Source organism: Sander lucioperca, chromosome 15 (genome assembly GCF_008315115.2).
Source record: "Sander lucioperca isolate FBNREF2018 chromosome 15, SLUC_FBN_1.2, whole genome shotgun sequence".
Lineage (NCBI taxonomy): Eukaryota > Metazoa > Chordata > Actinopteri > Perciformes > Percidae > Sander > Sander lucioperca.
The window spans coordinates 15,925,200-15,946,627 of record NC_050187.1 but is presented as its reverse complement, the minus strand read 5'-3'; the positions used below and the strand labels follow the sequence as shown (position 1 = coordinate 15,946,627).

General features: G+C 40.4%; 1 protein-coding gene across 5 annotated transcripts in view; it reads left to right on the top strand.

Moving 5' to 3' along the window:
- micu1 (mitochondrial calcium uptake 1) overlaps nucleotides 1-21,428 on the top strand; it is a 60,775-nt gene that overhangs the window by 23,710 nt on the left and 15,637 nt on the right. For 2 of the 5 annotated variants that reach the window (XM_035992448.1, XM_031302374.2), the window contains exons 1-6: nucleotides 547-779; nucleotides 4,889-5,053; nucleotides 6,262-6,454; nucleotides 8,410-8,572; nucleotides 11,074-11,117; nucleotides 15,039-15,050. In XM_035992448.1, coding sequence (XP_035848341.1) covers nucleotides 601-779; nucleotides 4,889-5,053; nucleotides 6,262-6,454; nucleotides 8,410-8,572; nucleotides 11,074-11,117; nucleotides 15,039-15,050 — 756 coding nt within the window. In that variant the 5' untranslated portion in view covers nucleotides 547-600. Of the gene's footprint in view, nucleotides 1-546; nucleotides 780-4,888; nucleotides 5,054-6,261; nucleotides 6,455-8,409; nucleotides 8,573-11,073; nucleotides 11,118-15,038; nucleotides 15,051-21,428 lie in introns of those variants that run through there. The other 3 variants (XM_035992450.1, XM_035992449.1, XM_035992451.1) reach the window with 2 other exon arrangements.

Here is a 21,428-nt window from a genome sequence, read left to right as displayed (position 1 = left end):
TTGTTGCTTTTTTTAAATCAAAAATAGAATTACCAAAGGAGTCAATGTGTATATTTCAAAACTTACCAAATAAAAGTGTAGCCTATTCATTCAAAACATATTGAGATGCTAAATATTCAATATGTGAACCTGTGCTATACCATCAATTTCTAATTGTAGCTTATATCCTATTTCATATAAATGATCTGATCTGAAAAAAAACATAGGCTACTATAGAGAAAAGGCTACGCATTTAGCCTAGGCCCTTTATATCACCATCTTCTTGCAATTTGTGTGTGAGTCCGTTTGTTCACCTTTTTCATTCTGACATCAGTTTCAATCAGTAATACTGGATTGGATTGATATAGATTAATGTGGTTTCCGAGAACAAAGGTAATTTTTCAACATTCATATTGGTAGCTGCTTTGCCTTTTGATGATGACCAATTTAAGTATTTTGCCGACATAGAAAATGTTATTTATTATCATATATGGTATGGTGAGCTGAATAGGAGTATGTCATGCAGCTAATTGATGAAATGACATACAATTCGTTGGAGCTACAGTACTCACACAATAAATCCAATCCCTAGCAGTGGTGGGACGGAGCCCTCTAAACTGCATGCGGCGGGGTGCGTATATGTTGCCCCACCCCGCTGTCTGTACGACAGTTGGTGAACACGGAACTGCTGTTTGCGCTGCGCTCCATCTCTGCAGACACAAGAGGGAAAAACGTAACGTTACTCTGAAACGCCGAAGACATCATTATTTTGGACTGACTGGTGTTTGTGTGACACTAACGTGAGTAACAGTGCCGCTTCTATGCCAAGACAGCTCTCTAAGAAGCTGTGTGTAACCGATGGAATAGCACCTCTTTTAGCTAATAGTAGACATGTATGCTAATGTTAACTGTTAGCTTGCTAGCTAGCTAGCGTTAGCTGCCCTAAGAAACAATTTTCGGACTGCTGGACTAACGTTACGTTACACAGACAAGCATGTCACATTAACAGTAACAAGTGATACAAAATTAAGACTGATTGTTCAAAACATATATTACTAGTTAGCAGACGGCTAAGCGCTAACGTTATATTACTGCAGGCTGTTGTCAACGAGGTCAACTTGCGGCTAAAAACAAAACATTGGGGTCCTTGTCAATCATGGGAACAACTTTGGGGGCCAGGTTTCCGCTCGGACATATAACTATAACTCCTAAATTACTATAAACATTATATATTTAACCCTGTGTATTTGCCACAGTAATGTTACCTAGGTGAATTAGCTAGCTAGCTGTTGACGGCAGGGTGCCCGTGTTAAATGTTGATGTCAAAGACCCCGACTTTGGTCCATACAACGTTAATCATATCAGCCACACACCGCACATGCAAAAGGCGATGGTTGTGTCCTGGGTGCTAATCTCAGTAACGTTAGGTTTTTGTTAATGGTAAATGGTTAGCTTGTTATGTAGCTAGGTGACAATTGTGAGGAAAAACGTATGACGATTCTCGGACATGCTAGTGTTTTGCTAACTTCTGCTGAAAGTAAACTTTTGCTAACTTTACTTGGGAACGTTATTAACCTTGCAGGAGGACCCTTCTCTGTACCCCAGTTTTTGGGAACAGACCCAACCAAGTTGCCAGTTCTGTTCATGTTGGATTACCAATTTGTGCCACCTTTGCTAATGTACTATTGTTGATCAATCACCTGCAGTACACTTAACACTTATGTTTACACTTGATATTCCAGTTGGGCAGTGAGAAATGGCTAACTAACTTGTGAGTCACCACAGACTGTCAAAATGGCCCAACCTTTGAGTATTTTTACCCGTTTCATTCTAATGAATCTTCCAGCAATCCCAATCAGTGACTAAATTATAAGTACTTTTGTCAACTTAAATGAATTAGTCAACTCGTAAGAAAGTTGTCATTTGTCATGAACAAGTCACAGACCTGGCTAAAGATCTATACAATCTGAAAGTTTCCATATTAGAAGGTTAGGAGGTAGAAATACATTATTCCTCTGTGCTTCTGGTAGGCCTACTACTGACCACAATCCCCTTTCACTGTTTATATTTACTGCTCAGAGGTAGAAAACATCCCCAAGCAACAGAGGAACTGCAAAGTTTATTATTGTTTGAGTGGAATGCATCTCTAGTTTCATCTGAGGGCATATAACATCATTGTTAGTGCCCCAGGCTGTTGAGTTGACACTGCCCACTCCCTTTGTTTTTATAGGGCGCGCTCATCCAAGTACCGAGTAGTGTTTACACAACATAAATACTTATGTTTCTCTTGTGAGCATCTCAACATATCACTGCCAGGTGGCGGAGAATGTTGATTACCAAGAGCGATATTGATTTACCAGGTCCCAGGTCAGTTTCAGGTCCCAGTGTACCTTGTCTGGATTTAAAGGGCTGAATGTGATTCTGGACTGTGCTGTGGCACTGGCTGAACTGAATGGTTTTAAAATAAGGAGCATGAATGTATTATAACACTTGGCTCACTGTGAAAGGATGCAATCGAGACATCCATATGCTGAACATGCTGCCATGTTTTACCAGGTTCAACAGGTAGGCAGGTTTAACAGGATGTCAAATATAGCCTAGTCCTTCTTGGCTGGGATTTGAGTTAATGTTTTGTAGTGTTCAATTTTCTATTCAATTCAAGGGGCTTTATTGGCATGAAAGCCAAAGCAATAACAATGTTGCCAAAGCTTCAGACAAAACACAATTAACAGTTATATGTACATTAACTCAACATTAGGATTGGTTTATATCATTTTATAAATAAAAACAAATGTTATTAAGCAATATGAAACACAAAGTATATTCTAATAAAAATGTAAAGACTGTAAAATTTAACATTAGATATAAATACAGATATTTAAAACAGGTGTGGGTGGGTGTGTGCGGTGATCTGGACACTATATAATTTATATTGATAACAACGACTAAAAACCTAAGACATTAAGATCGCGAAAGTTACCCTGAAAGCTATAAGTAATTATATAAATTGTTGGATTATGTTCTAAATTTGGCAAACTGTTATACTTATAATGTACCTTTCTTTATGGATGTAGAACAAATGCAATAAATAGTTGAAGCAAGTGACTTGATGATAACTGGATGCTGTTTTTAGGGGCATTGGGCATGTCACTCAGAAGCAGCCTGAGAAAGCTTAATTTAATTAACAAAATGATGTCAATCAGTGTCCGTTAACGCCACCATTAATAGTTTTTCTTTCCATTGCCCAGCTGTTACAAAATTAAATGTGCTGTGTGATGTACTGTTCACCTTGCTAAAACCTCAGTGGATGGTCAAGAGCTCCAACACACTTACATATTTGCCTGGTTATTGTTTTCTTTTTGTTGTTGTAATAGCATAAAATTGTCCCATTGTCCATTGCAGTGTGTGTTTATTTCTAAGTTTTTGATTGCAAGATATTCAAAAGAGATGTCTCCAGCAAAGGTACCATATTTTAAATACAAAGTCCTCTTCAGTATTCTGTGAAGATGGATAGTACAGATAAGGGAGTTGTAGCTGTAGTTTGGCTCACTGCTTTTTATTCAAGATAGCTTTCACAATCCCAGTGTCGCCATCCTGACCAAAAAGTTCTGACAGGCTGATGAGAAGAAACCATTGAGCATTGGTGTGTCTCATCTGTAAAAAAAAAAAAAAAAAAAAAAAAAAACTATTTTCTGTACAAGCTCCAAGTCCCCCGACTGGAGATTTCACAGATCATGGATAACTCTCACTTTGAAAATGATTTCATTTCAGCTCAGTTGATATATTTCAAAGACCCAGGAAGACATTAATTATACTAGCCTAAATGGGCAGTCCTCAGCTGACAGCTTGAAGTCACACAGACCAAGAAAAACAATTTTTATAGCTCTGCCTCTTGTATATTTAGGCTTGTCTGTCCGGCATATGTGTGTACGTATTTGTGGCGGAGATGAAAAAACTCTTTCCAGTTGAACATAAAACCTTTTAAGCCGATCTGATATGGGAGAAATTCTCTCATGTCGTCAGCATTTAAAAAAATGATTCAGAAATGATCATCAATGATCCCCATGGAGATGGTGTGCATGCGTGCTTGCTGTTCACCTCAGTCCCAATTGTCATGGCCTGCCGAACATTCCAATTAGCATATGCCAAGTATTTTTCTGACTTTCTACTGAATCCATGACAATCGGTGTCTGAATTGTTAATAGGATATCGACAGGTGGCAGCTTCAAGCCTCAGTGGGATGAACTCCTCTGTCCCATCCTTTGTGCACACACGGAAGCTACAGATACACACCAGTAGCCCCTTGCTTAATTGTTAATCATCTTTCCATGACACAGATGAATGAAGCAACAGTCTGGTTGAAAATGAAGTTCTGGAGCTTAGCTTCACTGGTGGCAATTGCTTTTATCCTTGCTTTTTGTTGTTTATTAATCAGGGTGTTTGAGGATTCCAGGACATTTATGCATTAACTGTTGAAGGTACAGTTTTGCCTGCAGTGCAGTATGAAGACAAATCCCATGAGTGCACTGCTATTGTTCTAAGCTTTGCCTCTCGAGATGAGTGTTAATTAGTTTTTTGGTTCTCTAAATCCTTACATAAGACTTCCATGGCTTATGACTTGAGAAGGAATGTGATTAGCACAGCGGTAGCTGTGTGCGCTTCTCTGTGACGTTCAGATGATATTTACGTTATGTAGTTTGAAACAGTTTTATCCTCCTCATTTTTCAGTATTTGCAATAACAGAAGCCGATCTGACATCTACTACCTTTTTTCTGTCATCACATGCTGGGCAAAATGCTCTTAAACTAAATTGTAGAACATCCTCTGATTCTTGTACATTACAGTCCTGTGTTGGCCCTGTTAAGAGTGCCAGCTGTTTCACCGCGCCTTTATTCTTTTCTCTCTTCAGGATGTTAAGCTTGCGGGCGCTGTCCGCAGTTTCGGTGGGACTAGTGCAGTTGTCCCGGCGTTACCACAGTGGGGCGGTGCGAGGGTCTGGCCGGAGGAGGCTGATGCTGGCAGCCCTGGCTGGGGTTACTGGTGTCTCTGCTAGTGCTGGGCTGCTCTGGAAAAGGTAAGTCTGGGCCCAGTAATACACCTTTGTGCTTCTGTGTACTAAGAAAATAATAATGGCCTTCAAAAATGCTTTATTTTTCCCTCAAGAGGCAAACTGGTTTGCAAACAAAGAAACACACAAATAATTAATTTATACACATTAAAATAACCAAAGACTGCAAAATATGTTAGTGTAAAGATTTTGTCTTTGATTGTTGCTGGCTTTTCAAATTATCACACAAGCTTATTAAGCATCCCCAAATACAGTGTTACATTTTGTCTTTGATTGCCACTGGCTTTTACCATCCCCAAATACAGTGTTGCTTGCAACAATGTTATATGACTGTGTTTTCTGGTTTCTTTTGAGCGGCATTTTTCTTGGTTTTACTACCACATCAAAGATATTCCCATTGAATGGCACACCACACTTCGGAGTGCATCGTCTTGTTTTGTTCTCGAGTCAATTGGTTCTCTTCACACCATGACTTGCAAGCTTCTCTATCTGGTGTGGTCCCCCATTAAATGAACTGTCCTTGATCTACATTGAGTAAACTAGGATTTGCTTGCAGGGCAGTATTTGACCACAGTTATTGGCTTTTGAGCGCATGCCAAATTCGACTCCCCAGCATTATACAACTGTTGGGGAAACCACCCCATGAAGTTGCTTACCTGTATTTCTGTTGTACATGCCAAGCCACCACCCCAAGGGTGTCACAACATTTCTATGGCTAATCATTACTAAGGAGGCTGGTGTTTTAGTTAATGCAAATTGGTGGAGAAGGTGTTGGCGTGAGAGCTCTATGGGAACAGAATGACTGTGCTGCAGGAGGCAAAGTGATGGATGGTACCTCAGGGCATTTGAGACTGATGGGACGAGACTGTTCCAGGCCTTCACCCCAGGCTTCATTCTCCTTGTGTCTCGTTAAACTGAATTATTCAGCTTACCCCAGACACACCCAGCTATTTATTATCATTATTCCAATTTTTTGTTTATTTAGAAAAATGGTCAAGTGGGAGTTTGCCTTGGTAAACCTCTCTGCAAGCAAAACACAGTGCAGCACATACTCTCTCTTCTTCCCTCTCTCTGGTTTAACCGTTAAGCATCAACGCTACAGTACATACTTAGCTGCAAAACATAGTCAGCTACACACTTCCCTGATTCTACTTGGTACCAGAGCAAAACACAGAGAGAGATTCCTTCTAATCTGTTTCTTTGTTGAAAACTAGAGCATATGCAGAGGCAGGGCCTTCTGTCCGACACTCTGAGCAGCCAGGCGGAGAGGGGGTGGAATTCGTGAGGGATGCAGATTCTGAGGCTGGGTCAGAGAAATCGGTGGAGGCCAGCAGTGGAGACGAAGAAGCAAATGAAGGTGGGGAGGAAAAAAAAAAGAAGCCACGCTCTGGATTCCGTGACCGCAAGGTAATCAATAAATAATAAACATTCAGCCGTTCAGTAAGTCCGGTATTTAATTCACATCTAGAATGGTGTTTTAAAAGCCCTCCCAATCAATGTCCAATATGCAAACGCCATTATATTTTTGACAGAATATTTTACGGAGACACACAAAGGTAATCAGCATGCATTGCTGCTGTCGTAAACAACAGAAATGCACCACCCATAAAATTTCATTGCTGTTAATTAGGCAGCCGATGACAAATCCAGACAAGCAAAAGAAGTATAAAGGGTCTTTGTTACGATGCCAAATAAACAGTTTGTAGTTCTGCATATTATTGTTGGAGGACCAGGGAGAAGGAAAGAGGAAGACCTTTGAATGTTCGCTGCAATTTTTTCAAAGGAAATGTGATGCAATAGTACATCTGACTTATGGATGTAGATGTAAAAAATGTGCAATCCCTCTTGCCTCAGCAGCAGCCTCAGTCTGCTGAAAGCATATAAACGTCTAGCGGGCAAACGGTTTTAGTGAATCACAGCACGAAAGGATTCACTAGTGTGTTGGTAAAAATAGTTTGTGGCTCACTCACTATGTCAAATAAAGAGTCTAGGTTTGATAAAGCATACTGTCTGAAGTAAAATATGTGTGCAAATGTCCGAGCATGTGCCTCAGTGCTTCAGAATGAAATGTACATGGAGTTTTACAGTGTGTGGTGGGAAATACTTAAACATGACTTGAAAATTTATTTTGAGTTTCTGTTCCTTCCATTATCTTTTCTTTTTTTTTTTTAAAAAAAGGTGATGGGAACTGTCTGAATAATAACTCAAATGCAAAACTATGCAGCAAAGAGGGAATTTTCACACTGTGTGTTTTTAAAATTCAGTGCTTTCACCCTCTTACTTTTAAAGTGATTTGCCAAACTTGTCCTAGATGTTGCTCTTAACTTAAGGAACAAATGAATAAATAACTGGTTTGACTTGAATTTCACCCCCGTGGTTGTATATGTGTAATTTTTGTAATGGAAAGAGAGGGCATAAATGGCTGAAAGCTCAGAAGATTGGACTTGGGTCTCCATCATTGTGGGTGATGCTGAGATCAGTAGCCTGTAAATCTGAGGAGATGAGATCCAGAGAGAGACGACGGCATATACCAGGCTTTCCATCAGTCAGGCTCTCCGGCATTTCCACGCGGCAGTCCTAAAAGCTCTCATCCATACGCTGATGGTTGCCTCTTCCGGGGGACACGCTCCTGGTGATTTCCCTATAGACCAATAAGTTCAGCTAAAGAGGGGGAACCAACACAGAAGCACGCAATCACAGCTTGCAGACTCAAGAAGATAACCTAGTTTCTGTGTATCTTTCTGTTATCAAAATCGGACTGGATAACATATTTTACTTTTTCCACCGGGAGTTTGTGTAGTGTACACAATCATTGAGTGTCTGTGTGGCTGAGCACAGCTCCCAAACAGACACAGTTCTGTCAATTTACCAGTTATGCTGCATTGGTTTGAAACTTTCTGCTGCAAAGCAAATGGCAGTGTCAAGGCAAACATTGATGGGGTTAATGTGTGTAACACTTCAGTATGTTAGTGAAGCTATGCTGTTATCCTTATGTGCAGTTGTCACAGCTTTGTGTGGCTGTGATAGCCTCTGCAGTCTCCTTTTATGTTAACCTGTCAGTCTGACTGATGCTGAAATCATTATTTCCTGTTTTGATTATGTGGTAGTTGAGGCTAATATAATGTACTTCCCCATCAGCACTGTCAACTTGTTTTGCTGCTACCACCTGCTTCTTTATTCTGGTCCCTCCTTCACCCTCTCCGCAGTCTCTTAGCTCTACTTCAGATCATTTACCTTGATACACACAGGAATAATCTTTCGTCTTTGATTTGGCTGATGTTTAGGTATGTTAAGAGTGGTGCTTGTACGTAATGTGTGAAATAATTGTGTGTCATTAATTGTGGTTCCTGTCTGGTTGGCAGGTGATGGAGTATGAGAACAGGATAAGAGCCTACTCAACTCCAGACAAGATTTTTCGCTACTTTGCCACGCTGAAGGTCATCGGCGAGCATGGAGATGCTGAGGTTTACATGACGCCCCAGGACTTCATACGCTCCATCACACCCAATGAGAAGCAGCCTGAGAGTGAGTCTCCTCTTTCTCCTTCCACTGCCTGTGCTTAATCTTCATCAGTGACTTCTTTACACCTACTGGCATGCTCCAGTTATTTTCTATGATTTTTCTTTATTCCTTGAGTCTGTAGTTCTGTAGACTCAAGTAATTGTTTAGACTGATTCTGCCTCTCATCCAAGATTTTGAACCCAAATATACTCTGGCAACCTTGCTGATACGGGGACACTTGGCACACGCTTGGCAGTTCCGGACTTCTGACAGTTCCTGGTATAACGATCCCACTGACTGTGTTCACAAGTATGAAGGGGGATGGGGATGGGTGTGCGATCACGCTGAGTTGAGGGACACGCAACACAGCAGTTGGTGTTTCAATTAACAGGTTCAAGCCAGAGCAGATCTCAGGCGTCACACATGGAGCCAGTGAGAGATATTTGATCTTCAGCCATGGGAGGGTTGGGAAGGCAGGGATCTTAACTTGGCATAGACATGTGTCGGCTCCACTCCTGTCTTTATCTGGTTATTCAACACTAAAATTAATTTAGATTTGCGTGACATTTTATTGTTTGGGAGTATATTAGCCTCCATCACAGACTTGCGGTTGAATGTACAGTGTGTGATGACTATTGCATCCTGCGCTTCATCCACAGTAAAGAGGCAAGCCTGCGGTTAGCGCTTAATAAGGACTTAGCTGGACCTGTCACGTCTGCGCTGCCTCTCCTGCTCACCTCATCACTTCCATCTGTTAACCATGCTCAAGACTTGGCCTAGCTTGACCCCCTTTGGCCTTTCATTTATAGACCCAGCATCTCTCCTTCCCACTTTATGACACCCCAGCTCCTCCTTTCTTTATCCTGCTTTTAGCCTTTCCAAACTGGCATTTAAGTAATTATGAGCCGAGCTCCGTTGAATAAGAGAAGGCTCAGCAAAGCAGATAAACAAGCCATGAGAAGCTGCTGTTTACTTCATAGGCAGCCATTTCAGTCTCTTTTCAAAGCCCCCAACCCACGTGAGGTTAACGAACAGACTTCCTGCTCAGTTAAAAAAATTATTATAAAGTCTCACTTGCTGATTAGTCTGCTTTTGTTGTTTTAATGCTCTGCAGATTTTCTGGCTCATAGATGATGAATAACCCATGGACCTGATAAAAATGTGAATTGTCTGTTTGGACACGGTCTGGAAATGTCTAAATACATAGATGGATAGAACAATTGAACTGCGTCCCAGTTCAAAGGCTGTATCCTTACGAGGTGGACGAGGTACACATAGCATCTCCAAATCCGACAGTCCAGTCTGACAGAGACCAATACTTCAGGTTATCAACTTATTGCCTTGAACTGTGAATTACATGACTAGGATATTCCCTATGCCCTTGATGGAATAGATTTTGATATAGTAATGCGTGCTGGATAGACCAATTTGTCCTTTCAGAATTGAGCAAAACATGGCTGCCTTTTTCAGGTGCATTTGAAACAGCCATTGAAATGGTACAGACCTTGCCTTCCCAGTATTTGATCTAGAAATTTGTGCTCAAGCTCAGCGATCCAGTCCCTGAATTGGGAATCTTGTTTGTTGTGGTTACTCACCTGAAGGAAGAAGGATTACTGACTCAGCAGAAGAAGATGGTGGCTATTTTAAGGTTTTCTATAATGCCAATGAAGCCAAATTCAGATTAATGAGATTATACTCTAATAATCGCCCTCAAAGTTAATCTGATTTGAACAGACTGTTTCTGCAGGTCAGTGTGCTACTAGACGTCCGGAGCCTGTGCGACTCTTTGAACATTATATATAATATATGAATACTGCATGCTTCATTTGGCAGATTATAACTGTTGCCTCACACAAGAGTTTAGAAAATAATTACCCCAACTTATTAGTTTGATTTACATTACAGTTTGGACGTAGGATTGTCTTTTTCACCCAACATTCATAACTTATGTTTGAAGTATATTTGATAAAGTCTAGTAGAAAGTGGGAAAATCACATTTCATATCATTCTTGCTAGGAGCAGAATTATATTCAGCCACAGAATGAATTGAGGCAACGAAAGAAATAACCGTAAGACTGACGGGACAAAAGACCAGTGCACAGTGAAGACTCCTTTTCAACTGATCAATATGTGTGCATTGAAGTCATTATTCATTGTGTTAGCAATGAACCAAACGCCCAATACTCATTTTAAACAACCATGTACACCAATGTTCATGTTAACACTGTTGATCTCGGTATGCTGGTTGAGAACTTTCTAACTGATGATCAGAAGAGTCAAAGCTGAATGCTGATTGTTTATTTTAAGAATTTGCAAAATGGATTGTTAATGACTATTATTAATCTTGAGCACATGTCAGTGATTATGATCAGTAATGACACAAAGTAAATACATGTGTGTTGCTTCATGCTAGGCATAAATCCTGATGCCCCAGTTGTGTAACTAGTGTGCCTCACATCTCATTTGTTATAATATTTGTCTCCTAATCTGTGTCTGTTTATTTTCTCTCTCTGTCTCTTTTTCAGACCTAGGCCTGGATCAGTTTGTTGTGAAGCGATATGATGGAAAGGTAAGAAGTGGGCGTCTGGGTGGTAAAGAGGATAGGGGGTCGACTTAGCAATTATGGAGGTCAGCAGCAGGGAGTTTTTATAATTATGTTTTAGAAACATATTGTTTCTGGTTTATAAATTCAGTTTAAAGTAACTGTTGTTGGATTATATAAATATACTGTAAACCCAATGGGAATTGCATTCCCCCAGAAAGCTGTGCTAATAACATATGGGAGCTTATTTCTTTTCCCAGTCCAGAGGGATATATTCTCCAGAATGGTCATTGTCAATAAAGAATCAATTCATCCAAAATAAAATAAAATAAAAACACATTTTCTCATTTACCCATGGTGGTATCTGGCCATGAAGATAGTTTAAGTTGAGAGATGTCTGCCTCCGAAACTTCTGCCAATATCCCAATACAATGGAGGTTACTAGAAATAAGTTTGTGCATTGAAAAATGTCATTTGTAAGAAGCAATATTGCAGTTATTATTCACTCTTCCACAGTTTTTTATAGAACTTTTTTCAGTTAAAAGTAGTCCAAAGTCAAAGCTCAACATTCAGTAAAATTATAAGTCAATGTGTTTTTTTTCTTATTAACTTATCTCTTGAGTATTGTCAGAAAGCTGTCCCTTAACTCTTAAATATTGATCCTAATTTCATACAAGGAATTATAAGTGAGGTTTTAAAACATAGGGTCTTAATTCAGTGCAGTAGTGAGGGAACAGTTAACAAAATAACAGATAGATAGATAGATAGATATAAAAGTCAAAGATAATATCTCTGAAAGAAAAAATATGTAAATCCATGTAAACTGATTTATAAGTGGGCATTACTTCTACTTTTTGTGTATACATATGCATCTGTTTTAATGTATTTTAAATGTGTCTGTTATTGAATCCCAGGCCTTATAAATGTCATATATAATATCTATAAAATAATAATCTATGAATTATGTCTATGAAATGCAAAGTAAATCAAAGAACTGCCACATTCATTTATCTTTCAGGCTGAAATGACATTGAAGAAATGGATAAATAGAACTTGGAATGATGTATAAATTATGGGAATAACTCAATGTCACAGAAATAAACAAATACCCACCAGGGGGAGGGGGTTACAGCATCGTAAAAGATGACACATGGAAAGAGATAGTGGAGCAAATAGAAAACACAATTATGTTTTGTCAGCAAAGAGCAGAAATGAATACAGAAAATCCCAATCATACTGTTAGAAACACAGCTATGAGAATGTTAGCTGACATTTCTGCATTTCTGTTGATATCGTGCGCACACGCTGGTGTCACACTGAGATACGTCCATCGCAGGTACACGTTTTATAGGAGAAAAAATGTGAATGACACAGAACATCCAGAGTGCATGTTGAAAATTTGAAAGTTAAAGGATGTTGTTTTTCACAGACCATACCCTGTAAACTATGTTTTTCTTTTCTCATGTCTTTGCTTTATCTGCTTCTCTATCTTTGCTGTCTGCTCCTCAACCATCAACTCATTATTTTCCAATCACAGTAAATGAGACTAGAGCAGATAATCAAAATATCTTGCTTTCCAAATATTGTTTGAGCTCTGAAGGTTTAAATATATTGTTTTCAACCTATGCGGGGATGCTGTAACCAGTCCCTTCAGAAAAACGCGATCATGCGATCGCATAATTCAATGCATAATCAGCCAAAGTCCGCATATTTATGCCTCATAAATTGCCGATTTCCACACAAAATATGCAGGGCTTGCATGATTTCATAATCCCCGCATTTTCGTTGCAAAAAAGTCACATATATCTTAGCAGAAAGTTAAATGTTGCGTTTACTTTACACAAGAGCAGCCATTTTCCCCTGTTGCCATGGGAATGTTATGAAGTGACGTAATTACGCGACGTGAACATCATCGAAAGCTGCAAACCCCACGATGAAGCCATGATGAAACCGCAGTTTTTTTTTCAAAAATATTAATATAATATAAATTTTTTAAGAACACGTGCCGCATAATCAAGGATTTTTGCCCGCAACAATCACAAAAGAACTCTTTAACAGAGCAGCTCCACACTTAATCATTAAGAGGGACATGTACAAAGTGGGTCTGTCCAGTCTAATGGCCTATTTAAAGACAAGACAAACAGCAGGTGAACTTTGGGCAGGTTAGCTCCCCCTTAGCCCCCAGACTGACTTTAAAATGAGCTAGTTCTAAATGCTAACATTGCTCTGTTCACAGTCAGGAAAATAGAGGCCATCAATTTAAATATCTAACATTATTTTCATTACTGCTTTCCTAGATATTGATTTGTGACTATTACTGCCCTGTCACTGATCCCAAGGTGCATCTCTCATACCCAGTAGCCAACCATTCCTACACATAAAGTATTAGCTAATCATCAGTGTGATTATTGTAGTTTCTAACCTCATTAGGAAATCCATCAGCCATTAGGCTGCTGTGATAATGAGTGAAGTCTGTACCTCATCTCCATATTGTAGTCCGATGAACCACACCAAGTCAGTGAGGCTGAAGACAGACCTTTTTGTCACAACTTCCCTCTTTTACTACGACTCAGTAGTGATTTTACTAAGCCTTATGTTTAGTGAAAGCCCCCAGAACTTGGACTCAACCATATTTCAAAAGCATAACTAAAGAGCTTGGGCTATATACATTAATCAAAAGTAAATGTGAAATTCTGTGGCGGCCTAAAATCAAAATGGAACACTTATCATTTATGGCTCTTGTCTGCTTATGTAAATGTAGTCCCTATTTCAAGGCCTCTTGTTTCCTCTATTTGCTAGGCAAATCTCTTGACACATGGTTTTCTCTGATACTGTATTTAGCCTTTTCTGTCCCCTGAGATTTTCCTGCCATGGTCAGAGCGACCCGATAGCTCCCCTTCCTCCCTGGCTCTGCCCAACCCCTTTTCGCCCAGAGACACTTTCCTTCAACTCATTAGCTTAATGGACACCCATAGCTAGTTTAGAGGAGGAATAAACCATTACTGTTTCCTCCCATGAAATCTAGTTCACATGAAACTTAAGACTGGGTAGAATTAGACCTACAGTAGATGAAATGGCCACGGCAAGTAGTGGTGCAATATCTGTAGTGTGTAAATCATGAAGTTAATGGAGGGTGTGGTATAGTACAAGGGGAGCGTTTCAGCTCGGGGTTGGGTTTTTAAACTGCAATGAAGACTAGGGGCGATGGCAGAGAGGAGTAGAGTATTGGGTGAGAGTAACATGAGAGCTCTCTTAAAAGACCTCTGTTTAGAAATAGCCCAGCCAACTGAGAGATTTGTCACATGCATACAGTTAAGTGGAAGAGTGTTTAAGAGTGTACGTGTTATAAACCTCTAACTCCTCCCTATCCCCGCCCCCTCCTGCTGACACTAATTTGTTCCATGTTCAGTCTGTAATGTTCACATACAGACATGCCCGATAGGGTTGTTTAACAACTGTTGTCATATTGACCTACCCTGTTTGTTTTATTTTTATTTTCCTGTCCATGGAAACTTATTATTTTAGAAGTCTTTAAATGACATTGTGTTTGCTCAACCAATTGTTTCATTACACCTTTCTCCCTCTCTGTGTTTTCGTCTCTTACCCTGGTGATGTGGGCCTGCTTTTACAACTAATGTTGATGAGACCTAACGTTGCCATTGTTAACTGTTGATTATTCCTTCATGCTTTTATCAGCCATCCTCTCTCATTCACGTAACGAGTAATCCCTCCATTTTCTCTCTCTTCCCTTCCTCGTGAATAACCATCACCCTCAACTCCCCTTCTCCCAAAACCCCTACTTTTTCTCTGTCTCCTCCCCCAATCATTCCATCTACTGATTCCCCATTCTCCGCCCACAAACTCCCTCCTCCTCCTCCTCCTCCTCCTCTCCTCTTCTGTCTCACTCCCTCCTCATCTCCTTCCCGTTCTGCCCCTCCCTCTCTGCAGGACTTCTGGCAGGTATGGGTGTGTGCCGAGCAGCATGTGTGCACCTGAATGAAATATTTCACTTTGTAGTCTCTACCTACTCCCTCCTTCTCATTTATACTATTTCCTCTTCTTCTGTCTCTGAAACCTTTTTTTATCTTTCTATTTCTCACTTCTCTATAGTAATATGGAGGGCATAGCTATTCAGTGTTGTTAGTCCAGGGGAACAGCTAAGTATTTTTTTCTGTATTTACTAGGAGTGGGAATCACCAGAGGCCCCACGATACGATATTATCACGATACTTCTGTCATGATACGATATTATTGAGATTTAATACATATTGCAATATTCTGTGATATATTGCACTTGATTACCTTTTTCCAACTTCAAATTATGTTCCCAAAGGAAAACTTTGTGAACATCTATTTTATCTAAAAACATTTTAAAAAAGAAACTCAACTGCACCATCAAGTGAACTGAAAAAGCAATGAATTTTATTATTCTAGTACCAAAAAGTAAAATTTTCACGTGGAATTTATATAATAAAAGATTGATACTTGGCGTCTGTGTATTGATACAGTATTGCCACGGAAAATATTGCGAAACTGTGCTGTATCGAAAACCAATTACCAAAACCTAGTATTTTCCACATCTCAGCTGCAGCAAGTGTGAAACCAAGGTCACGGCCTCAAGTTAGGTTTACAGTCACCGTGGATAGGACAGCAGCCAAACTGTGATTTAAAGTATATCATTTCTAACAAGAAATCAGTAGACTGGTAATTAAATGTTGAATTTACAGTATCTCACAAAAGTGAGTACACCCCTCATATTTTAATAAATATTTCATTATATCTTTTAATGGGACAACACTGAAGAAATTACACTTTGCTACAATGTAAAGTAATAAGTGTACCGCTTGTATAACATTGTAAATGTGCTGTCCCCTCAAAATATCTCAACACACAGCCATTAATGTCTAAACCGCTGGCAACTAAAGTGAGTACACCCCTATGTTAAATTCCCATAGAGGCAGGCAGGATTTTATTTGTAAAGGCCAGTTATTTCATGGATCCAAGATACTATGCATCCTGATAAAGTTCCCTTGGCCTTTGGAATTAAAATAAACCCACATCATCACATACCCTTCACCATACCTAGAGATTGGCATGGTTTTATGTTGGTTAGCCTAATAGCTGGTTTGATTTGCATTGAGAGATGATTTTATGGAAAGTACCCCATGCCAATCTCTAGGTATGGTTATAATGGTATATGGTAAGGTTATACAAGCTGTACACTTAATACTTTACATTGTAGCAAAGTGTAATTTCTTCAGTGTCGTCCCATTAAAAGATATAATGAAATATTTACTAAAATGTGAGGGGTGTACTCACTTTTGTGAGATACTGTATGTCTATCTTTTCTCTCACTGGGTATACTGTAGGTGTTGAACACAGCCTGATAGGGGGAGTCAAACGGTATGAGGATGGATAATAAGGCAGATTATATCAAGGTCCGATTGGCTGGTCAACCGTTTAACCACAGTGTAAAAGTACATTAAACTGCAGATGATCTAACATTACTTGTGTTGATAACCAGGGGGTTAGCTCTGTAGTATTGTCAACCATTTTTAAACAACATTTAAAGAAGGTTGAGTTTGAGAGAGAGCTTGTCTTATTGCCTGTGGTAAGTGACCGTGGTATAACAAGCACAATAATACACTCTTAGATGTCCTTGTTTGGAAAATAACTGCCTTATCTGTTAATTTTAGTATACCAGAACACTTGCATCGCTTATATTGCTAACATAAATGTTTATGACTGTTTTTAAGCATTTACTTGCTCCTAGTTTCCAGTGATGCTCCAAAATGTTTCACCAGAGTGCATTGGAGAAACCTTTTGTGATTCAAATGCTTCTGATATACACATTTATGTTGACCTATAAGCTTTATCTACTAAATGATTTGGCCTTTAAGCAGGTCTGAATGTCTCCGTCAGGATGACCTGAAGGTAAGCCAAGCGTAGCAAAGGGCAGGTTACAACCTGTGTACCTTTTTTATAATGACGGGGAGTGTCAGAAACTAAAGTAGGCATGCAACCTATTGTGTGCGCACTTGGTATGCAAACTAAAACGTTGTATCGTTATTGGACGTTGGAGACCTCCCCGGTGCCCTTTGTATAGCTTGTTGGAGCAGCTGCGTGCCATGCCTTCCCTGCTGAATTATTGAAAGGGAAGACTTTATACTTTGCCTCTACAGGGATTATTAAACGCTGCAGCACTGCTACATAATTTACACACTAGTCAGTGTCCCAAAGTAAAGTTCATATACATTTATAGTCGAATTTGAAGAGGAACGTCAAGTCTTGCAAAGCTGAGATGCAAAGAGCAGCTACAATTAGTAATTTATAAGAAACTTGTATTGGTCAATGCCAAATCATAGCACTGCTGTTCCCCTGCACTCCCTCTGTCTTGCTTTATAAACGCACCTTTTCTCCTTCATCCCTTCTAAGAAATATCAGCTCTAGCTTTCCACATGCTTTGGCACTCTAGCCTTTTTTCCCAGCATGCACTGCTCTATTGCCTGTGTCTCACAGAGAAAGTAGCTGGTGGTGGCGCCCCCTCTCTGCGCATGGTGGCCTCACAGGGTGGGTTTTGGACCCAGGAAATGGCTCTGTTAGCTAACGTCGAGGCTGTATTGATGTGCTTGATAGCCTTCACAAATCCATCCTCTGGATTGTCCGGATGTCAGTGCTGCATGATTTCTGTAGAGCATGGTTTAGAGTCACTGAAGGCAGGACTTGGTCTGTACGTTTAAAATGTATCCAAACAGTTCCTACATGCTGTGGCCCTCTACAGCCACAGTGTCTGCTGTGTGACCAGCTACGACTGAGAGCATACACCTGTCACTCAGAGGGAGTGTGAAAGGGGGCTGCTCTAATGGAAACGAGCCTGTTGTCACACCAACTGTTGTCATGTTCACTCTTTTTGATTTCACAGGAAGCTCCCAGGGGCCGTTGTTTGGACTGTCACCGCTCTATTTCTCCATCTTTTCACACTGTCTTCAATTCTCACATGCTTTTTTTTGCCCTCTTTGTCAATGTTCATCTCTATAAAAACTAACACACACAAACACAGTTGCACACACTTAATTCTTTTCTCTCTTTCTCCTCTCCTAATCCACAGTACTAGAGGTTGGGTTGTCTGTACACCTGGTCAGCTAATTCGGTTCCTCCTCTCCCCTTGTGAGACTGCTGCCATTCCTCAGTGACTGATGTTTATTGTGCGTACCACATCAGAGTCCATTATTCTGATTGCGCTCCCAGAATAATTATGAGTTATTAACAGTACACCTGCTCTGCAGTTACCCCTGGGACTAGAGGTGGAAAGCTAATACATCAGTGTTCTCTCCACCCACACATCCACCCGCCCCCAGACTGTGGTGTGTTGGTTGCAAGGTGTCATCACATACAAGGAGAAAATATTTACTCTTGACCACTTCGATGGTCAAGGATGAATTTTGTGAGAAGGCAGTATAGAATCATATTGTGTGTGTGTGTGTGTTTTGGGGCTTGGATCTAGACGGTGCCCTGGTTATGTGTTGCAGCACAGAGCAAGTACACTTACACGCTGTGAGAGCTTTCAGCCACATTTCAGAAATGTCAGGCGCAGACCCCGGTTGACTTTACCTTCAAGCTGGTCATTCCGCATTCCCCTGAAACTCCCGTCATTTCATTGTACCTGTCAAAGTGACAGTAACCCCAGAGCTACACCATCACACAAAGAGGCATAAAGGTTTTGATCCATTTTTAATGCATTTGTCTCGCCCACCCTCCCCCTTGCTTTCACTCACTCTGCTCTGTCCGTCTGTCACACCGTACACATCTCTTTTTTTTAATCAGTATTTCCCCACTGTTGTAGCCCTCCAGTGTACCAAGTTCTAGCGAGGCTGTACAACTGTACAAAAGAAGAGAGGATGCTTAGGGACAGGCATCACTAAAGCAAACTCACCACACATTAATGCATAGACAAAGAGAGTTGGGACCAGATCTCCTCTCTTTGCAGCTTGGGATTTTAGTCTTCATAAATTCCTCTCTTTGTTGTGGCGCTAAGAGGAAAGTGCACAGACAACAGTCATATGACGTTGTCTGAGAAAAGTCATGGGCCAGTTGTACGTACATTTGCGAAAGTAGCGTTATCAGCACCATGGCCAACCCGCAGAAAGCGCACGCTGTGATACTACAGCTTACGTCGTATTTACCAAACCTGCAGTTCATCAGGTAATCAGCATCTTTCTCCGCCCACTATACCGTAAATTGTGTGCATTTAAAAGCGCAATTGAATGGGCCTCCTTCTCTCTTTCTATCATGGATCAGCCACCAAGTCAGTCAAAACAGTTAAAAACAAAGATTTAGAGATAACGATTTAGCACTTTACACTTTCCCTCCCATCTCTTTATGGGAAACTCCCACTTTCCCCTTGGCCCTCCCGTGAATGCATATGCATGACACGGAAAAGCACAATTTGCCATTTTCAGTCCCCACGACAGGCAGTCTACGCTTTTACCTTAGTGCGGCCTGTTTGTACATACCTCGCCATGCTTTTACACGCATGTTGCGAAAACAAATACGTCTGAAGTGGTCGCAAAAACGTTAGTACATCTGACCCATTGTGTCTTTTGTGTGATAATATTTTTCCTCTCTTGTTATCGGGGTGTCTGCAGCTGCAGTGTTGGACAGGGTTACAGATCTAATCAATAACAAAGCACTGCAGCTGGTACAGTGGTATTAGAGAGGGCCAAGTCTAAGCTGTCATCAGCTTCTAAGCCAAGCGCATGGCCACACAAAGTGCTGGTGGAGCAGCATAAATAACAAGAAGCTAGATAAATATGGATGGGTGGCACATGAATAGTTTTAGTATCCAAATGTCCATGTTTGAAGACTGCAGTATAGTGTGTTGAATTGTGTCAATCACAATCACTTCATCAGCTGCCTGTTTTCTACTATTATGACATGACGTGATGATGATGATGATGATGATGATTCTGTATATCAGAATTGTGTGCCATCAGCGCATCTGTGATATAACTCGACCCATCAGTGTTATGTGATTGATTTGATCATGTAAAGTTATTTATATTCTATATTTGTTCGGAAGTAAAAGAAAGCTAACAAACGTAGAGGATGTATTTTCTTTGATCATTTGTTGATGATTTGAGTATTCTACAGTCTGATAGTACAAAAAACTAACTAAAAACTAAGGCTATACAAAAATGTAGAAGCATATCATTCCTCAGTTTTGGATTTAACAATGAAATGTGAGAACCGAAAGAGCATTTTATGCAGTCCAAGTTTTTAAGTATGTCACTTCTTAATGGTGTGCTTGGAAAGTGTTTCTCAGGCACTCATGTTAAATGAGCAGAAAGAGATACAGCCCCTTTGCATGCATGCCTCTGGCTGTGCTTGACTTGTATGGGTCTCAGTTGTTGGACTCTTTAAGCTTTTGGCTGGTTTAAATTTGGCCAGGGCTGCTCTGTCGCCTGGTGCACTGAAGAGATTAGCCCTGACCAAACCCTTAACCCCGTCTGTGTGTATATGACAGCAGTACAGTACATTTGACTGCCCTGCTGTCAGCGCCGTCCAGCCAGCAGCTCTATCAGAACTGTGTTACTGCCTCAGCTCACAGGCTAGTTGGGTTGTTCAGTCCATCATCTGGACACAGCCCGTGGACTTGGACATAGCGTAGCTGACACATGCAGACATGTATGAACACATGAGCAGGCTCAAGGCAAAGATTTAAAAAGAAATCATGCTCACATACACAACAGCTACAAAGTTAACACTGTTCAACAAACACATGCTGACAGACGAGGCATTAGCTGTTAATTAACTTGAGTGCTGCAGCAATTACAATTACAGTCATTTGAAGAGCAGTGCTTTTGATGAAGTCTAAGATGGGTGTTAAATACACACTCCAATGAAGTTGAGATCCTTTTAGTGATTGCAGCAGCATGTTTTATAGGCATAATGTTCTCTGGGTAGATTAATCAAAACTGATGTTGAGTCTGGGAAATCAAGTAACCTTATCTCTAGGTATCTCTTGTAGGTAAAACATTTTTGACCATATATCTGAATTGTATATGCATTTTGGTACTGTTGAATGGCTTGTTGCCGGAACATCTAATAATGCACATTCAGTGGAAAGCTGAGGCTTGCACCAAAGATGTCGGATGAAGGGGAAGATAGGATGTAGTTTCACAGCAGAGCCGCAAGCTCCGTGGAAAAGGCTTAAAAGCCAAGGTGAAACCCGCAGCACAGCTTGGCATACACACTGCCATCCGTCTGTCTGGAGAGAGTGCACAGTGTTATATCATACATTTGTTTGAGAGATGTACAGTATTATAGTACATTGTGTAT